This window comes from Oncorhynchus gorbuscha, linkage group LG14, assembly GCF_021184085.1.
Source record: "Oncorhynchus gorbuscha isolate QuinsamMale2020 ecotype Even-year linkage group LG14, OgorEven_v1.0, whole genome shotgun sequence".
Taxonomy (NCBI): domain Eukaryota; kingdom Metazoa; phylum Chordata; class Actinopteri; order Salmoniformes; family Salmonidae; genus Oncorhynchus; species Oncorhynchus gorbuscha.
This window is the reverse complement of record NC_060186.1, coordinates 7593581-7611541: the sequence shown is the minus strand read 5'-3', so window position 1 is coordinate 7611541 and position 17961 is coordinate 7593581. Positions and strand designations below refer to the sequence as shown.

Genomic DNA, 17961 nt, shown 5'->3' with positions numbered 1-17961 from the left:
TTAGCCTGTCTGTCTGTTTATATTAACCCCTGTCTGTCTGTCTATATTAACCCCTGTCTGTCTGTTTATATTAACCCCTGTCTGTCTCTATATTAGCCTGTCTGTCTGTTTATATTAACCCCTGTCTGTCTGTCTGTCTATATTAACCCCTGTCTGTCTCTATATTAGCCTGTCTGTCTGTTTATATTAACCCCTGTCTGTCTGTCTATATTAACCCCTGTCTGTCTCTATATTAGCCCCGTCTGTCTCTATATTAGCCCCTCTGTCTCTATATTAGCCCCTATCTGTCTATATATTAGCCCCGTCTGTCTCTATATTAGCTCTGTCTCTATATTAGCCCCTCTGTCTGTCTATATTAGCCCGTCTGTCTCTATATTAGCCCTATCTGTCTATATTAGCCCGTCTGTCTCTCTATATTAGCCCGTCTGTCTCTATATTAGTCTGTCTCTATATTAGCCCGTCTGTCTCTATATTAGCCCGTCTGTCTCTATATTAGCCCGTCTGTCTCTATATTAGCCCGTCTGTCTCTATATTAGCCTGTCTGTCTCTATATTAGCCCGTCTGTCTCTATATTAACCCCTGTCTGTCTGTCTATATTAACCCCTGTCTGTCTGTCTATATTAACCCTGTCTGTCTGTTTATATTAACCCCTGTCTGTCTGTTTATATTAACCCCTGTCTGTCTGTCTATATTAACCCCTGTCTGTCTGTCTATATTAACCCCTGTCTGTCTGTCTATATTAACCCCTGTCTGTCTGTCTATATTAACCCTGTCTGTCTGTCTATATTAACCCCTGTCTGTCTGTCTATATTAACCCCTGTCTGTCTGTCTATATTAACCCCTGTCTGTCTGTCTTCTCTATTAACCCCTGTCTGTCTGTTTATATTAACCTGCCTGTCTGTCTATATTAACCCCTGTCTGTCTGTCTGTCTATATTAACCCTGTCTGTCTGTCTATATAACGCCTCCTGTCTCTATTAACGCCTGCCTGTCTCTATTAACGCCTGTCTGTCTCTATTAACCCTGTCTGTCTGTTCTATATTAACGCCCCTGTCTGTCTGTCTATATTAACCCCTGTCTGTCTGTCTATATAACCCTGTCTGTCTCTATATTAGCCTCTGTCTATATTAACCCCTGTCTGTCTGTCTGTCTGTCTGTTTATATTAACCCCTGTCTGTCTCTATATTAGCCCCTGTCTGTCTGTCTATATTAACCCCCTGTCTGTCTTATATTAACCCCTGTCTGTCTGTAGTCTATATTAACCCTGTCTGTCTCTATATTAGCCCCTGTCTGTCTGTCTATATTAGCCCCGTCTGTCTGTCTATATTAGCCCCGTCTGTCTGTCTATCTCTATTAGCCCCGTCTGTCTCTATTATTAGTCTCTATATTAGCCCCGTCTGTCTCTATATTAGCCCCGTCTGTCTCTATATTAGCCCCGTCTGTCTCTATATTAGCCCCGTCTGTCTCTATATTAGCCCTGTCTGTCTCTATATTAGCCCCGTCTGTCTCTATATTAGCCCCTGTCTGTCTCTATATTAGCCCCTGTCTGTCTATATTAGCCCCTCTGTCTCTATATTAGCCCCGTCTGTCTCTATATTAGCCCCTGTCTGTCTCTATATTAGCCCCGTCTGTCTCTATATTAGCCCCTGTCTGTCTCTATATTAGCCCCTGTCTGTCTCTATATTAGCCCCTGTCTGTCTCTATATTAGTTTCTGTCTCTATATTAGCCCGTCTGTCTCTATATTAGCCCCTGTCTGTCTCTATATTAGGCCCGTCTGTCTCTATATTAGGCCCGTCTGTCTGTCTATATTAGGCCCGTCTGTCTCTATATTAGCCCCTGTCTGTCTCTATATTAGGCCCCTGTCTGTCTCTATATTAACCCGTCTGTCTGTCTGTCTGTCTATTATTAGGCCCGTCTGTCTCTTTATATTAACCCCTGTCTGTCTGTATATTAGGCCCGTCTGTCTATATTAACCCCGTCTGTCTCTATATTAGGCCCTGTCTGTCTTATATTAACTGTCTGTTTATATTAGGCCCTGTCTGTCTCTATATTAGGCCCGTCTGTCTGTCTGTCTGTCTCTATATTAGCCCCGTCTGTCTGTCTGTCTCTATATTAACCCCTGTCTGTCTCTATATTAACCCCTGTCTGTCTGTCTATATTAACCCCTCTGTCTGTCTATATTAGCCCCTGTCTGTCTGTCTATATTAACCCCTGTCTGTCTATATTAGCCCCTGTCTGTCTGTCTATATTAACCCCTGTCTGTCTGTCTATATTAACCCCTCTGTCTGTCTATATTAGCCCCGTCTGTCTGTCTATATTAGCCCTCTGTTACAGGGGAAACAGCTAGGACAGTCTGTCTGTCTATATTAGCCCCGTCTGTCTGTCTATATTAGCCCCGTCTGTCTGTCTATATTAGCCCCGTCTGTCTGTCTATATTAGCCCCGTCTGTCTATATTAACCCCGTCTGTCTATATTAGCCCCGTCTGTCTCTATATTAGCCCCGTCTGTCTCTATATTAGCCCCGTCTGTCTCTATATTAGGCCCGTCTGTCTCTATATTAGGCCCGTCTGTCTCTATATTAGCCCCGTCTGTCTCTATATTAGCCCCTGTCTGTCTCTATATTAGCCCCGTCTGTCTCTATATTAGCCCCGTCTGTCTCTATATTAGCCCCTGTCTGTCTCTATATTAGCCCCGTCTGTCTCTATATTAGCCCCGTCTGTCTCTATATTAGTCCCGTCTGTCTCTATATTAGCCCCTGTCTGTCTCTATATTAGCCCCTGTCTGTCTCTATATTAGCCCCGTCTGTCTCTATATTAGCCCCTGTCTGTCTCTATATTAGCCCGTCTGTCTCTATATTAGCCCCTGTCTGTCTGTCTCTATATTAGCCCCTGTCTGTCTCTATATTAGCCCGTCTGTCTCTATATTAGCCCGTCTGTCTGTCTATATTAACGTCTGTCTGTCTGTCTATATTAACGTCTGTCTGTCTGTCTATATTAACGTCTGTCTGTCTGTCTATATTAACGTCTGTCTGTCTGTCTATATTAACCCTGTCTGTCTGTCTATATTAACGTCTGTCTGTCTGTCTATATTAACGTCTGTCTGTCTGTCTATATTAACGTCTGTCTGTCTGTCTATATTAACGTCTGTCTGTCTGTCTATATTAACGTCTGTCTGTCTGTTTATATTAACGCCTGTCTGTCTCTATTCTGTCTGTCTCTATTAACGCCTGTCTGTCTCTATATAGCCTGTCTGTCTCTATTTATATTAACCCTCTGTGTTAACGCCTGTCTGTCTCTATCCTGTCTGTCTCTATATTAACGCCCTGTCTGTCTCTATTAACGCCTGCCTCCTGTGTGTGTCTCTATTAACGCCTGCCTGTCTCTATATTAACGCCTGCCTGTCTCTATTAACGCCTGCCTGTCTGTCTCTATCTCTAGCCTGCCTGTCTGTCTGTCTATATTAACGCCTGCCTGTCTCTATTAGCCCCTGTCTCTGTCTCTATATTAGCCTGCCTGTCTCTATTAACGCCTGTCTGTCTCTATTAACGCCTGTCTGTCTCTATTAGCCCCGTCTGTCTCTATATAGCCCCGTCTGTCTCTATTTAGCCCCGTCTGTCTCTATATGCCCCGTCTGTCTCTATATTAGCCCCGTCTGTCTCTATATTAGCCCCGTCTGTCTCTATATTAGCCCCGTCTGTCTCTATATAGCCCCGTCTGTCTCTATTAGCCCCGTCTGTCTCTATATTAGCCCCGTCTGTCTCTATATTAGCCCCGTCTGTCTCTATATTAGCCCCGTCTGTCTCTATATTAGCCCCGTCTGTCTCTATATTAGCCCCGTCTGTCTCTATATTAGCCCGTCTGTCTCTATATTAGCCCCGTCTGTCTCTATATTAGCCCCGTCTGTCTCTATATTAGCCCCGTCTGTCTCTATATTAGCCCCGTCTGTCTCTATATTAGCCCCGTCTGTCTCTATATTAGCCCGTCTGTCTCTATATTAGGCCCGTCTGTCTGTGTATATTAGGCCCGTCTGTCTGTCTATATTAGGCCCGTCTGTCTGTCTATATTAGGCCCGTCTGTCTGTCTATTAGGCCCGTCTGTCTGTCTATATTAGGCCCGTCTGTCTCTATATTAGGTCCTGTCTCTGTCTCTATATTAGGCCCGTCTGTCTCTATATTAGGCCCTGTCTGTCTCTATATTAGGCCCGTCTGTCTCTATATTAGGCCCGTCTGTCTCTATATTAGGCCCGTCTGTCTCTATATTAGGCCCGTCTGTCTCTATATTAGGCCCGTCTGTCTCTATATTAGGCCCGTCTGTCTCTATATTAGGCCCGTCTGTCTCTATATTAGGCCCGTCTGTCTCTATATTAGGCCCGTCTGTCTCTATATTAGCCCCGTCTGTCTCTATATTAGCCCCGTCTGTCTCTATATTAGCCCCGTCTGTCTCTATATTAGCCCCGTCTGTCTCTATATTAGCCCCGTCTGTCTGTCTATATTAGCCCCGTCTGTCTGTCTATATTAGCCCCGTCTGTCTGTCTATATTAGCCCCGTCTGTCTGTCTATATTAGCCCCGTCTGTCTGTCTATATTAGCCCCGTCTGTCTGTCTATATTAGCCCCGTCTGTCTGTCTATATTAGCCCCGTCTGTCTGTCTATATTAGCCCCGTCTGTCTCTATATTAGCCCGTCTGTCTCTATATTAGCCCCGTCTGTCTCTATATTAGTGTCTGTCTCTATATTAGGCCCGTCTGTCTCTATATTAGCCCCGTCTGTCTCTATATTAGCCCCGTCTGTCTCTATATTAGCCCCGTCTGTCTCTATATTAGCCCCGTCTGTCTCTATATTAGCCCCGTCTGTCTCTATATTAGCCCCGTCTGTCTCTATATTAGCCCCGTCTGTCTGTCTATATTAGCCCCGTCTGTCTGTCTATATTAGCCCCGTCTGTCTGTCTATATTAGCCCCGTCTGTCTGTCTATATTAGCCCCGTCTGTCTGTCTATATTAGCCCCGTCTGTCTGTCTATATTAGCCCCGTCTGTCTGTCTATATTAACGTCTGTCTGTCTGTCTATATTAACGTCTGTCTGTCTGTCTGTCTCCAGGAGTGTTTGTAGGTCTGGGTCTGAGCGGTGTGGTCCCCACCCTGCACTTTGTCATCACTGAGGGCTTGCTGAGAGCCACTACTATGGGTCAGATGGGCTGGCTGCTCCTCATGGCAACGCTCTACATCTCTGGAGCCTGTATCTGTGCAGCCCGCATCCCAGAGAGGTTCTTCCCCGGGAAATGTGACATCTGGGTGGGTACAAGGAGAGGACCTCTGGGCTGCATGTGTGGGTGTGTGGAGTTAAATATAACTCTTTGGCTGTTCAGTGTGGGCTGATTGGTCCCAGATGTGTTTGTTTTGGGGAAACCTTTCCTCAGTCTCCCTCACACAGCTGAAGGTAAATAATGAATTGAGGACATTGTATAGGGCCGTGGTTAGGTCATTTAGTATGACAGTACCATCCTTTACACCCCCTCACGTGTGACCCGGTGGTTCCCCTTCATTAACACCCAGCTGGAGAAGGCAGGCCTGGGAGAGCTAGCCCAGAACAGGGACATCAGGCTGGGCCTCGTGCCCCTCTCCTCCCCCTTTCTGGTCCTCAGCTGGTGGGAGGTTAATATCCACTCTGTTACAGTACTTTAGGACAGTAGTGTGTGTGTGTCAGGTCAGTGTGTGTGTGTCTCAGGTCAGTGTGTGTGTGTCTCAGTCGGTGTGTGTGTGTGTCTCAGGTCGGTGTGTGTGTGTCTCAGGTCGGTGTGTGTGTGTGTCTCAGGTCGGTGTGTGTGTGTGTGTGTGTCAGGTCGGTGTGTGTGTGTGTCTCAGGTCGGGTCGTGTGTGTGTGTGTGTCTCAGGTCAGTGTGTGTGTGTCTCAGGTCAGTGTGTGTGTGTCTCAGGTCTGTGTGTGTGTGTGTCTCAGTGTGTGTGTGTGTGTGTGTCTCAGGTGTGTGTGTGTGTGTGTGTGTGTGTGTGTGTGTGTGTGTGTGTGTGTGTGTGTGTGTGTGTGTGTGTGTGTGTGTGTGTGTGTGTGTGTGTGTGTGTGTGTGTGTGTGTGTCTCGTCAGTGTGTGTGTGTCTCAGTGTCAGTGTGTGTGTGTCTCGGGTCAGTGTGTGTGTGTGTGTGTGTCTCGGGTCAGTGTGTGTTGTGTGTGTGTGTCTCGGGTCAGTGTGTGTGTGTGTGTGTGTCTCGGGTCAGTGTGTGTGTGGGTCAGTGTGTGTCTCGGGTCAGTGTGTCAGTGTGTGTGTGTGTGTGTCTCGGGTCAGTGTGTGTGTGTGTGTCAGTGTGTGTGTGTGTCGGGTCAGTGTGTGTGTGTGTGTGTGTGTCTCGGGTCAGTGTGTGTGTGTGTGTGTGTCGGGTCAGTGTGTGTGTCTCGTGGTCAGTGTGTGTGTGTGTGTGTCTCGGGTCAGTGTGTGTGTGTGTGTGTGTGTGTCTGGGTGTGTGTGTGTGTGTGTGTCTCGGGTCAGTGTGTGTGTGTGTGTGTGTGTCTCGTCAGTGTGTGTCTCGGGTCAGTGTGTGTGTCTCGGGTCAGTGTGTGTGTGTGTGTGTGTGTCTCGGGTCAGTGTGTGTGTGTGTGTGTGTGTGTGTGTGTCTCGGGTCAGTGTGTGTGTGTGTGTGTGTCTCGGGTCAGTGTGTGTGTGTGTGTGTGTCTCGGGTCAGTGTGTGTGTGTGTCTCGGGTCAGTGTGTGTGTGTGTGTCTCGGGTCAGTGTGTGTGTGTGTGTGTCTCGGGTCAGTGTGTGTGTGTGTGTGTCTCGGGTCAGTGTGTGTGTCTCGGGTCAGTGTGTGTGTGTCTCGGGTCAGTGTGTGTGTGTGTGTGTGTGTCTCGGGTCAGTGTGTGTGTCTGGGTCAGTGTGTGTCTCGTGTGTGTGTGTGTGTGTCTCGGGTCAGTGTGTGTGTGTGTGTGTCGGGTCAGGTCAGTGTGTGTCTCGGGTCAGTGTGTGTGTGTGTGTCTCGGGTCAGTGTGTGTGTGTGTGTCTCGGGTCAGTGTGTGTGTGTGTGTCTCGGGTCAGTGTGTGTGTGTGTGTCTCGGGTCAGTGTGTGTGTGTGTGTGTGTGTCTCGGGTCAGTGTGTCTCGGGTCAGTGTGTGTGTGTGTGTGTGTCTCGGGTCAGTGTGTGTCTCGGGTCAGTGTGTGTGTGTCTCGGGTCAGTGTGTGTGTGTGTGTGTGTGTGTGTGTCGGGTCAGTGTGTGTGTGTGTGTGTGTGTGTGTCTCGGGTCAGTGTGTGTGTGTGTCGTGTCAGTGTGTGTGTGTGTGTGTGTGTGTGTGTGTGTGTGTGTGGTGTGTGTGTGTGTGTGTGTGTGTGTGTGTCTCGGGTCAGTGTGTGTGTGTGTGTGTGTGTGTGTGTGTCTCGGGTCAGTGTGTGTGTGTGTGGGGTCAGTGTGTGTGTCGGGGATTATTCCCTCCTGTGCTCTACATCTGTCCTGGAGATGGTTGATATTTAGCCCAACATGAGCCCTGTGTTCCCCACGTAGAGGGGAGGACCGGGACAGAGGGGCATGACGGCACATCGCTGAGTTAGATGGGCAATGTAGCGTGGCAGGTATTTGGTTTACACCAACTCCTCCATGACATAGTCTGGACATGTTGACAGACAGACTGACTGGACAGACTGACTGAATTGAATCAGCTGTGTTGTACTAGTGGGGGATACCAGAACGTGCTCCTCTTGGGGTCCTGTGGGCGGAGTTTGGGGAAACCCTGGACTGATACTTCCTGTGTCTTTGGGGCCGTGATGTCCGGCTGACTGTCTGGACCATCTGATCCTCAGACATTATTTACTACAAACACGGAGAGTCCATGAGTGTTAACCTGGTCCCAGATCTGTTTCTTCTCTAGTCTGCTCCCATGTCCGTCTGTGGCAAACCAAATATGACAATGAGTGAAGTAGTTGTCTTGGCACACGGGCTCATGTCAGCCTATAACGTGACCCAGCAACCATAGAGGCTAAATCAGAAGTAGCTGAAATCTTCACTGATCCTCCCTCTCTCTCCCTCCAGTTCCACTCTCATCAGTTGTTCCACGTCCTGGTGGTGGCAGGAGCGTTCGTCCATTTCCACGGCGTGTCCAACCTGCAGGCCTTCCGCTACGCTGCCGGGGCGGGCTGTGAGGAGGACAATGCCCTGTGAAGATCCTGCATGTCGTCACGTCAACACACCACCAGGGGGAGACACGCATATATACACACACACACACACACATAACAGACACACACACACACACACACACATAACAGACACGGGAGACTGATGGAGGCTCATACACACACTGACTCCCCAGTAGCCCCGTCTCTCTCTGTACATACAGAAACCCCTTAGAGGACACGGGGAAAAAAGACAAGGTTTTCTTTTCAGTTGGAAAAAAAATGACCTAAGTCTCGTTTGTTTTTCTTCTCCATCTCCATCTTGTTTTCAATAACTGCATCTAGGGTTTTGGACATTTGAGACTGCCCCCCTCAAAAAAAAAAAAATTGTGTGAATTTTGAGTAATCTGTTGAAGTGGTTGTTCTGATTATCATCATTCTAAACGTTGTGCTCACCGTACAAAGCAACAAAAAAAATACAATGTGGGGGTTTCTTAATGCTCTAGTGGTGGGGGTTTCTTAATGCTCTAGTGGTGGGGGTTTCTTAATGCTCTAGTGGTGGGGGTTTCTTAATGCTCTAGTGGTGGGGGTTTCTTAATGCTCTAGTGGTGGGGGTTTCTTAATGCTCTAGTGGTGGGGGTTTCTTAATGCTCTAGTGGTGGGGGTTTCTTAATGCTCTAGTGGTGGGGGTTTCTTAATGCTCTAGTGGTGGGGGTTTCTTAATGCTCTAGTGGTGGGGGTTTCTTAATGCTCTAGTGGTGGGGGTTTCTTAATGCTCTAGAAAAGCTTTACAGAAAGAAAGAGAATTGAATTATGTGAAGTATGTTTTTTCTTCCATGAAAAGGGTGGGCGTGGGGGGACGGGCAGGCTAGACGCTTTTCAACTTTTTTCATGTAAATAAGATTTCTAAATTCGGGTTATATAGATTTGTATTAAATATATATAATAATAATATAAAAAAACATGAAATAAATACAAAAAATGTTAAGATGAACAACCAAGAAAACAGCATTTGTGTATAAACCAATCATTTGGCCAGAGGGGGAAGTGAAGGGGGGAATATAGGAGAACCACACACTGTTGAAGGGTGCTATGGCACAAAGAGTTGAGACATGTGAAGGGGGAGGGAGAGACAACTTCACAACGAGGGAGGAGGCTCAGCTATCTCCCGGCTCAGCAAGGGTTAAGCCCTGGGTGGAGATGTGACCTGTGACTGGCTGACGTTGAGTCCCAGTTGACAAATCAGGTGCTGAATTCTGTTCATATTCTTTTCAACAGTAGTGCACTACATGAGGAATAGGGTGCCGTTATGTCTTGACGTGTAGCTAGTAGCTACTTCATCTCATTCCATTAGACTGTGACATCTAGTGTGTCATCCCAGCAGTCAACACGACCCTTCCTTCCCTAACATTAGAAACCAACGTTGGTGCTCGTCCACAATGGCACACTATTCCCTTTTTATATAGTGTACTACTTTTGACCAGAGCCCAACGTAAAGTCTATAGTAGTACAACGATATATAAGGGAACAGGTTTCCATTCCTGATGCATTTCAGTTCCTCGACCCCCTCAGTGAAACCGTCATCAGTGAAAGGTTGTCCGTTTCTATCTCCTTACCAAGTTGAGCCTCTCTTTCTGCTCTGGTATAAAGTGACTTTGTACTACGTTTTGTGTGAAGTGTGTGATTCATTGACTTTAAGATCACGGCCCAAAGGGCACCCTATTCCCTATTTAGTGCACTACTTTTGACTAGGTAGTGACCTATATAGGGAATCGTGTGCCATTTGGGCCTCGCAAATAAAAACAGAAGATCAATATTTCAGAACAAAATATGCATCTCTAAAATGTGTTTTATTTGATTTTGAATGCTATTATTTTGTCTATTATTCATTATCATCACAGGCTTTAAGTTGGGTTTTTTATTGATCCAATACTGTTGTGATTGTGTCTTTTTTGGGGGGAGGTTTTCTATTCTCTTTTAAAGGGTTTGTATGTGATTTGAAAAGATTGAAACATGTAATAGCAGGTTCCCCTCTGAGCGGTTTCACAACACTCTGGGGGTCTGTTTAGAGCTTTGTGTATTAGGGCTTGATTCAATCCATTACTGAAGTTCAGCTTTAAAACACGATTTGACATTTTAAAAGCAATGGTTTTGCTGAGACTGCATTCGTGGGAAACGCTGCGCAAGTCGGCTCAATGGGAGGTGAGCTTCGGCGGTACGGATTGAATTGAGTCCTTTTAGTTATTCATATGTATCAGATCTACTTTCTAGACGTGTATCTACGCCACAGGTGCACAGCCGTGCTGAGGCTGAGAGCCTTCTCTCTCCACTTCAGATTCATCCGCCACACACCTGCTCAGTCGTACTGCTTCTGTACCTGTCGCTCCAGTTGAAACACTAACAGACATGTATTCATTATGACGATATACAGGCGGTGCATCTGAGACCTTGATCTCAGTCCCACTGGATAACAGGGGTCCCAGCTAGCTTGGTTGCCAGGTCCACTATGTGCTTTAGTAAAATAATGCCATGACGTTGATAATCGGAAGTTATGCTTAAGCCTGTACAGATCTGGCAACTAGTCGAGACCAGACAGTGGAGTCGGACCCTTACACTCCTCTACAACAGAGTTATATTAAGAGTTTGTTTGATCATCGGCGTTAAACATAATCACGGAGGAAGTTTCCACTCTTGACTCTTTTAGGAGGAAGGAGTTCTTCTCCCTTTCTGTCCTTCTCTTGGGTTTGGGTCCTTGATAGCCTGGTCCCAGATGTGTTTGTGCTGTCTTGCAGTCAACTCATTGTCAGACTGTGACCGTCAGAGTTGGCTCGACGACACAAAGACATCTGAGACCAGGCTAGGAGGTCCTTAATGAATGCTCTGTGTTGAGACGATATAGATGTCTTCTCAATCTTCAGATCCAGAATTACAAGGCCTTTTGTTTCATTGTGACATTTCAACAGAAAAAAAAAAATGTATTTCTTTTTGTTTGTTTGGGGAAGTGCATATTGTTTGTTGAAGCACACGTCCAGTGGTGACGTGGGATTTGCAACAGGTTTATATCTGCTGTAGTTGTTCTAATAAAAAGGATTCTGGGAAAGTTTGATGTATTTATTTGGCTTTGTGATATCTAATACTTTATGTTGATTTGAGGTGCATTTCAAAATGTCATTCATTGTGGGATTTTATCAGACATTCCTCTTACGGTGCAGTTTTCTGTAATCCAATTTGTAAGTCGCTCTGGATAAGAGCGTCTGCTAAATGACTTAAATGTAAATGTAATGGCATGTTGAGTTTTTCCTGCCCGGTTTGTAGTCCTACATGATTTTTCATTAGACTGTTGCCATCTAGTGGTGAAAGGAGGTATACACATGTGTGTACATTGAGGCCTGCATCTAATACTGTTGGTCTTTCCACAATACCTCTCGATCTCCTGGCAGCTGCATCAACAGCACTGGAAAAGGTCAACACTCCATCCCATTTGACAAAAAGCCTGTACATTACTGTTCCATGGCATGCAAGTCTAGTAGAAGGTTAGGAGGGTTCAGTAGGGAGCTAACTGAGCTCTCTCTGGGATGACTGGTACTGAGTTGAAGCCCTGGGTGGTAAGCTTCCTGCCCACTCACTGCAGGGTACTGAGTTCAAGCCCTGGGTGGTAAGCTTCCTGCCCACTCACTGCAGGGTTCAAGCCCTGGGTGGTAAGCTTCCTGCCCACTCACTGCAGGGTTTCAAGCCCTGGGTGGTAAGCTTCCTGCCCACTCACTGCAGGGTACAGAGTTCAAGCCCTGGGTGGTAAGCCCTGCTCACTGACTACAGTCAGGGTCCTTACCACCCAGGGCTTGAACCTGTACCATGCAGTGAGTGGGCAGGATCCCCACCACCCAGGGCTTGAACAGTACCCTGCAGTGAGTGGTCAGGATCCCCACCACCCAGGGCTTCAACCTAGCCCTGGTGAGTGGGCAGGATCCCCACCACCCAGGTCTTGAACCTGCTCACTGACTTGACAGTCAGGGTCCTTGACCACCCAGGGCTTGAACCCCACCACCCAGGGCTTGAACTAGTGGCAGTGAGTGGGCAGGATCCCCACCACCCAGGGCTTGAACAGTGCAGTGAGTGGGCAGGATCCCCACCACCCAGGGCTTGAACCTAGTACCCTGCAGTGAGTGGGCAGGATCCCCACCACCCAGGGCTTGAACCTAGTACCCTGCAGTGAGTGGGCAGGATCCCCACCACCCAGGGCTTGAACAGGATCCCCACCACCCAGGGCTTGAACCTAGTACCCTGCAGTGAGTGGGCAGGATCCCCACCACCCAGGGCTTGAACCTAGTACCCTGCAGTGAGTGGGCAGGATCCCCACCACCCAGGGCTTGAACCCCACCACCCAGTACCCTGCAGTGAGTGGGCAGGATCCCCACCACCCAGGGCTTGAACTCAGTACCCTGCAGTGAGTGAGCAGGATCCCCACCACCCAGGGCTTGAACCTAGTACCCTGCAGTGAGTGGGCAGGATCCCTTGAACCTAGTGCAGTGAGTGGGCAGGATCCCCCACCACCCAGGGCTTGAACTCAGTGCCCTGCAGTGACCCTGCAGTGAGTGGGGGCAGGATCCCCACCACCCAGGGCTTGAACTCCCCAGGGCTGCCCTGCAGTGAGTGGGCAGGATCCCCACCACCCAGGGCTTGAACTCAGTGCCCTGCAGTGAGGATGGGCAGGTGCCCTCCCCCCACCACCCAGGGCTTGAACTCAGTGCCCTGCAGTGAGTGGGCAGGATCCCCACCACCCAGGGCTTGAACTCAGTGCCCTGCAGTCAGGAGGTCCTGAGTGCCCTGCAGTGGGCAGGATCCCCACCACCCAGGGCTGATCTGGAGAAGGTTTTCATCAAGGATGATGCTCTGTTCATCTTTCCCTCGATCCAGACTAGTCTCCCAGTCCCTGCCGATGACAAACATCCAAACAGCACGATGTTGCCACCACCATGTTCAATCTTGGTTTCATCAGACCAGAGAATCTTGTTTCTCATGGTCTGAGAGTCTTTGGGTGCCTTTTGGGAAAACTCCAAGCGGGCTGTCGTGCCTTTTACTGAGGAGTGGCTTCCATCTGCCCACTCCACCATAAAAGCCTTATTACTGGAGTGCTGCAGAGATGGATGTCCTTCTGGAAGGTTCTCCCATCACCACAGAGGTACTCTGGAGCTCTGACAGAGTGACCATTGGGTTCATGGTCACCTCCCTGACCAAGGACCTTCTCCCCTGATTACTTAGTTTGTCCGGACGGCCAGCTCTTGTAAGTCTTGCTGGTTCTGAAACTACTTCCATTTAAGAATGATGGAGGCCACTGTGTTCTTGGGTAACTTCGACTTCCCCAGATCTGTGCCTCAACACAATCCTGTCTCAGAGCTTTACGGACACTTCCTTCAACCTCATGGCTTAGTTAATGCTCTGACCTGCACTGTCAACTGTGGGAGCTTTATAGACAGGTGTACTGCTTCTCCAAATCATGTCCAATCAATTGAATTAACACAGGACTCCAAGTTGTAGAAACATTTCAAGGATGATCAATAGAAACAGGATGCACCTGAGCTCAGTCTCAAAGCAAAGGGTCTGAATACTTATGTAAATACTTTTATTAAATTAAGTTTATAAATGTGAAAAAATGTTTCTGTTTTTAAAGCTTTGTCATTATGGAAAAAGTATCTGTGTTCCCGTATATTGATTAGGGGAAAAAAGCTAGAATAAGAATGTAATGTAACAAATTGTAGAAAAGTCTAGGGATTTAACAGAGTACTTTCCAAATGCACCAGTAACTGCCTTCAATGTTGCTGGACCCCAGGAAGAGTAGCTGCTGCCAAGCGCGGCAGAATATATATGCCAACTGAAAGGACGGGGATCCTAAATAAATATAAATACCAGTCATTTGCCATGGTTAGAGCTTCCATGTCTGTTCTATTCATTCTTATTTCTATGGTCATGCCAAAGGCTACTTCATGTAAACAAGATAAACTAAATAAACACACAAATTTATTGAATAAGTAATTGTTTAATAAATGAGAAGGAATTCCCGAAATATTTAAAAAATAATAACATGCAAAAAGAATAGAGGCCAAAGCACCTCATTAGTTGTATTTACCCCACCAACACTGCAGAAGGACCGATCCACTATTAGACTATATTTCTCTATATCAACATGTGTAAAACCAACACTTGAACACTTAGCCCAACCTCCAGTATGTTGCGTTAATATGTATATTCATTTTAAAGTAGACCAATCCGAAAGTGCGCGTAAAAGTGGCGTCAGGTCTCCATGTCGGATTCCTCCAGTCCGCGCCTTCGTGTCGGCTGAACTGCGCTCCTGTCTTCACCCCACTGTCAGCTACAAGACAAACATGACATATAAAACGTGTGGTGGCCACAGAATAGATACATCTAGTCGAGGGAGATGAACACAGGAAAGAGTAAGACGCGTATGTAGAAGATGGCCAGGTGGATTATTTTATTTAAAACGGCAGAACAGTCTTTCTGGTCGCAGGTTCCTCATATAGAAGTAACCTTCTCTACAGTATTGGGACAAATATACCTCGTCCAAAGTCTTGGCTAGTTTATTGACTCACAAAAAGTGGTTCGTTGTCGAACTTTACTATGTGGGAGCGAATCTACTTTTACGCATCATTGATTTGATGCGTTTTCGTAATTGTTAGTCTCGTCCATTAATTATGTCAGTACACTTAAGCTGATTTATTAGAAATTGCTTCATTAATTCAGTCATTCATTGATGGTTTGATTGTCTGATTGATTAATACACTTCGTTGACATATTAAACTTCAGGGGCAGCCATGACAGGAAGGTTGATGCTTGGCATTGTTGAGTCACAATACAAAATGCCTCTGATGACGTAATGATCAAACAGCAAGCTGCCACTGGTGAAATGACGGATCATTAGCTGATTGAACTACAAGGTGAACGGTAAGGACACCTGTCTGTCTGTTTATCAGATAAATGAGGGGATCGGCAGTTGTATTGAGCACCAGTTAGTTATATCTAGGCTATTAGAAATGAATTGAACAAAGTTGTTACATTTTAATGGATATATCTTGTTCCAAATAATTATTTAAACTCAGAACTGAATGTGATGAAATTAGATAAGAGACAGTAATAACATGAAAAACATTTCCCCAAATACTAAACATGTTCCTGTGGCTCTCTTTTTTATAGAGTTTAATGGTGCTGAAAGCCACTTCCTATTCCAAGTATTCAAGACTAGAAGGAGCATTCTGATTAGAATCCTGCAGACCAGTGAATGATGAATAGGAGGCCCAACCTGAATGGGTCTGGGGGACCAAGGTCCATCGGTGTTCCGCTGCTCTGTCCTTCTAACAGAGTGCTGCTGGAGAGAGAAGAGGTCAGCCAGGCCCCAGTGATGGCCTCCTCTTTCAGGCCCTCAGCGTTCCCCTCCCTGCATGTTGTACCTCGTGCTCCCCCTCCTGACGAAATCAGGCCCAAGAGGCCCACAGCTGCCCACAGAAAGAGGAGAGACCTCCAGTCCCTGGTTCCTGTCCAGGATGGATGTCGTGAGTCTCCCGGTTGGTTTAACAGCAGCAGCTCCCAGCTACCTGCCAAAACCAACAGACGCAGGCGCAACAAGGACTTTCCTTCACTGAGGTTCTGAAGAAATACAAGCTTCTACCTGATTCCCGGCCCAACAGCCCAGAGAGCCTGTACCAGCCTGAGACAATGATACCTAGAATCCCTGTCAGCATCACTAGACCTGATGTGAGGCCTAGCAACCCTCGGCAACCGACTAGAAGGCTTGTTAGACCAGTCGGCTTGGTCCAACCTGATGTACAGCCGTCCAGACCTGATGGGAGGCCTAGCAACCGTCAACACCCAGCTAGATGGCCTGTTAGCCCCACAGGCCTGGGCCAGCCGGATGTACAGCCTTCCAGCAACCCTCGGCCAGCCGGATGTACAGCCTTCCAGACCTGAAGGGAGGCAACCCAGCAACCCACTAGACGGCCTGTTGTTAGCCCCACAGGCCTGGGACAGCCGGATGTACAGCCTTCCAGACCTGATCCAGCAACCTCGGCGCCCAGCTGACGGCCTGTTAGCCCCATAGGCCTGGGCCAGATGTACAGCCATCCAGACCTGAGGGAAGCCTAGCAACCCTCCATGCCCCACTAGACAGCCTGTTAGACCAACTGGCCTGGTCCAGCCTGATGAACAGCCATCCAGACCTGATGGGAGGCCTAGCAACCCTCCATGCCCCACTAGACGGCCTGTTAGCCCAGTTGGCCTGGTCCAACCTGATGTACAGCCATCCAGACCTGAGGGGAGGCCTAGCAACCCTCTGGGCCCCAATAGACGGCCTGTTAGCCCCGTTGGCCTGGTCCAGCATGATGTTCAGCCTTCCAGACCTGAGGGGAGGCCTAACAACCCTCGGAACACCACTAGGAGAAAAGTTAAGCCCAGTAATCCTGTGTGTTCCGTTATACTCGAGTCCCAACCTACCAGTCCTGTGAGCATCACCACCAGCACTGTGGACGTAGTCCAGCCTGAGCCCCGTTCTACCTGCCCTCTGACCCTGGAAGAGCTGCCCCTTTCAGAGTCATGCAGCTTCAGCAACAATGTGTTTGTTCTCTCCATGCCGAAAGCTGCCCAGCCAGAGGAGGCTGCCAGAGGGAGCAGCAGCCCACCCAGGGACATCATCAGGCCTGAGGCCTTCGTCCAGACAGGACCCCTGCTGGCCAGGAGAGCCCAGAGGGATGCTCCTCCTCCAAAGGTCCCCAAACCCCCGGTGGCCCCCGGCCCAAACTGCTGCCCTCCCTGGGCCAGGGCAACGTGTCCCTTGTCAGTGCCAACGCCTGGGATGAAAGGACCAAGAAGAAGAGAAAGAAAGGTCAGCACTTCTCTTTGTGCAATGACACATTTTGTCTATTGAATATATTGTCAATATTGTATAATGTATGTTGATGGCTGATGTACGACCAGGAAGGTGATTTTAATGTTTTTAAACATTCATAAATGAATTACTAATAAATGAATTTAACCTAATGTAATTTAAAGGAGTCAGAGTTCAGAGGTCTAGCCTGGGTCTGAGGCATATCCCCCGTGACGTAGAGCTGGCCATGATGAGACCCCGTCTGGTCAAGTCAGCCGTTCCCTCCCAGCAGCCCTACCAGCCGTGGGACGACGAGGACGAGGTGGACATCTACGCCCTGAGGCGAACAGCCTACATGTGTCCCATGTACGACCAGGAGGAGAGCAGAGTCAGGGGCAACAAGAGGGTGGCAGTGGAGGCCCTGGACAACATTCCTTTCAGAAGGAAGATCACCTTGTGTTATTTCATGGGGGGTCGCAGGGTCATGCTGCCAAAAGACTACTAACCTCACCCCCCTCAATTTCCACAACAACCCCCCTTTGTCCCAGACAGTGAAGAACAGGACACACACAGAGAGACAGAGTGGACACCAACAGGGCCATCAGAGGGACAGAGACCCTCTCAGTTGAGGTTTGGAATGTCAGCTACTAAAAGGCTTCTATAGACCATCTCTGTAGCAAGAGAACCTCCAGTGATCAGACTGGGATGTCCTCTGTCTCCCCTCCCCTCACCACTACTCCCCCAAGAGGACCCCTTCACCCTGCCTCCCATCCCCACTACTCCCCCAAGAGGACCCCTTCACCCTGCCTCCCATCCCCACTACTCCCCCAAGAGGACCCCTTCACCCTGCCTCCCACCCTCCTCCCAGAGGACCCCTGATCAGAGTTGACTTCAATGGAAACTGACCCCTTTTTCACCCTGTCCCATCCCACTGAGGAAAATTCTCCCTGCCCCCATCACCACTACTCCCCCAAGAGGACCCCTT

General features: G+C 48.1%; 1 protein-coding gene across 1 annotated transcript in view; it reads left to right on the top strand.

The window, feature by feature from the left end:
- The window catches only part of LOC123994358 (adiponectin receptor protein 2-like), an 87592-nt gene extending 79113 nt beyond the window's left edge, over nucleotides 1–8479 (top strand). Inside the window, exons 7-8 of the mRNA XM_046296864.1 lie at nucleotides 5081–5286; nucleotides 8025–8479. Of these exons, the coding sequence (XP_046152820.1) occupies nucleotides 5081–5286; nucleotides 8025–8153 (335 nt within the window). The 3' untranslated portion in view covers nucleotides 8154–8479. The remainder of the gene's footprint in view (nucleotides 1–5080; nucleotides 5287–8024) is intronic.
- The last annotated feature ends 9482 nt before the right edge of the window (nucleotides 8480–17961 follow it).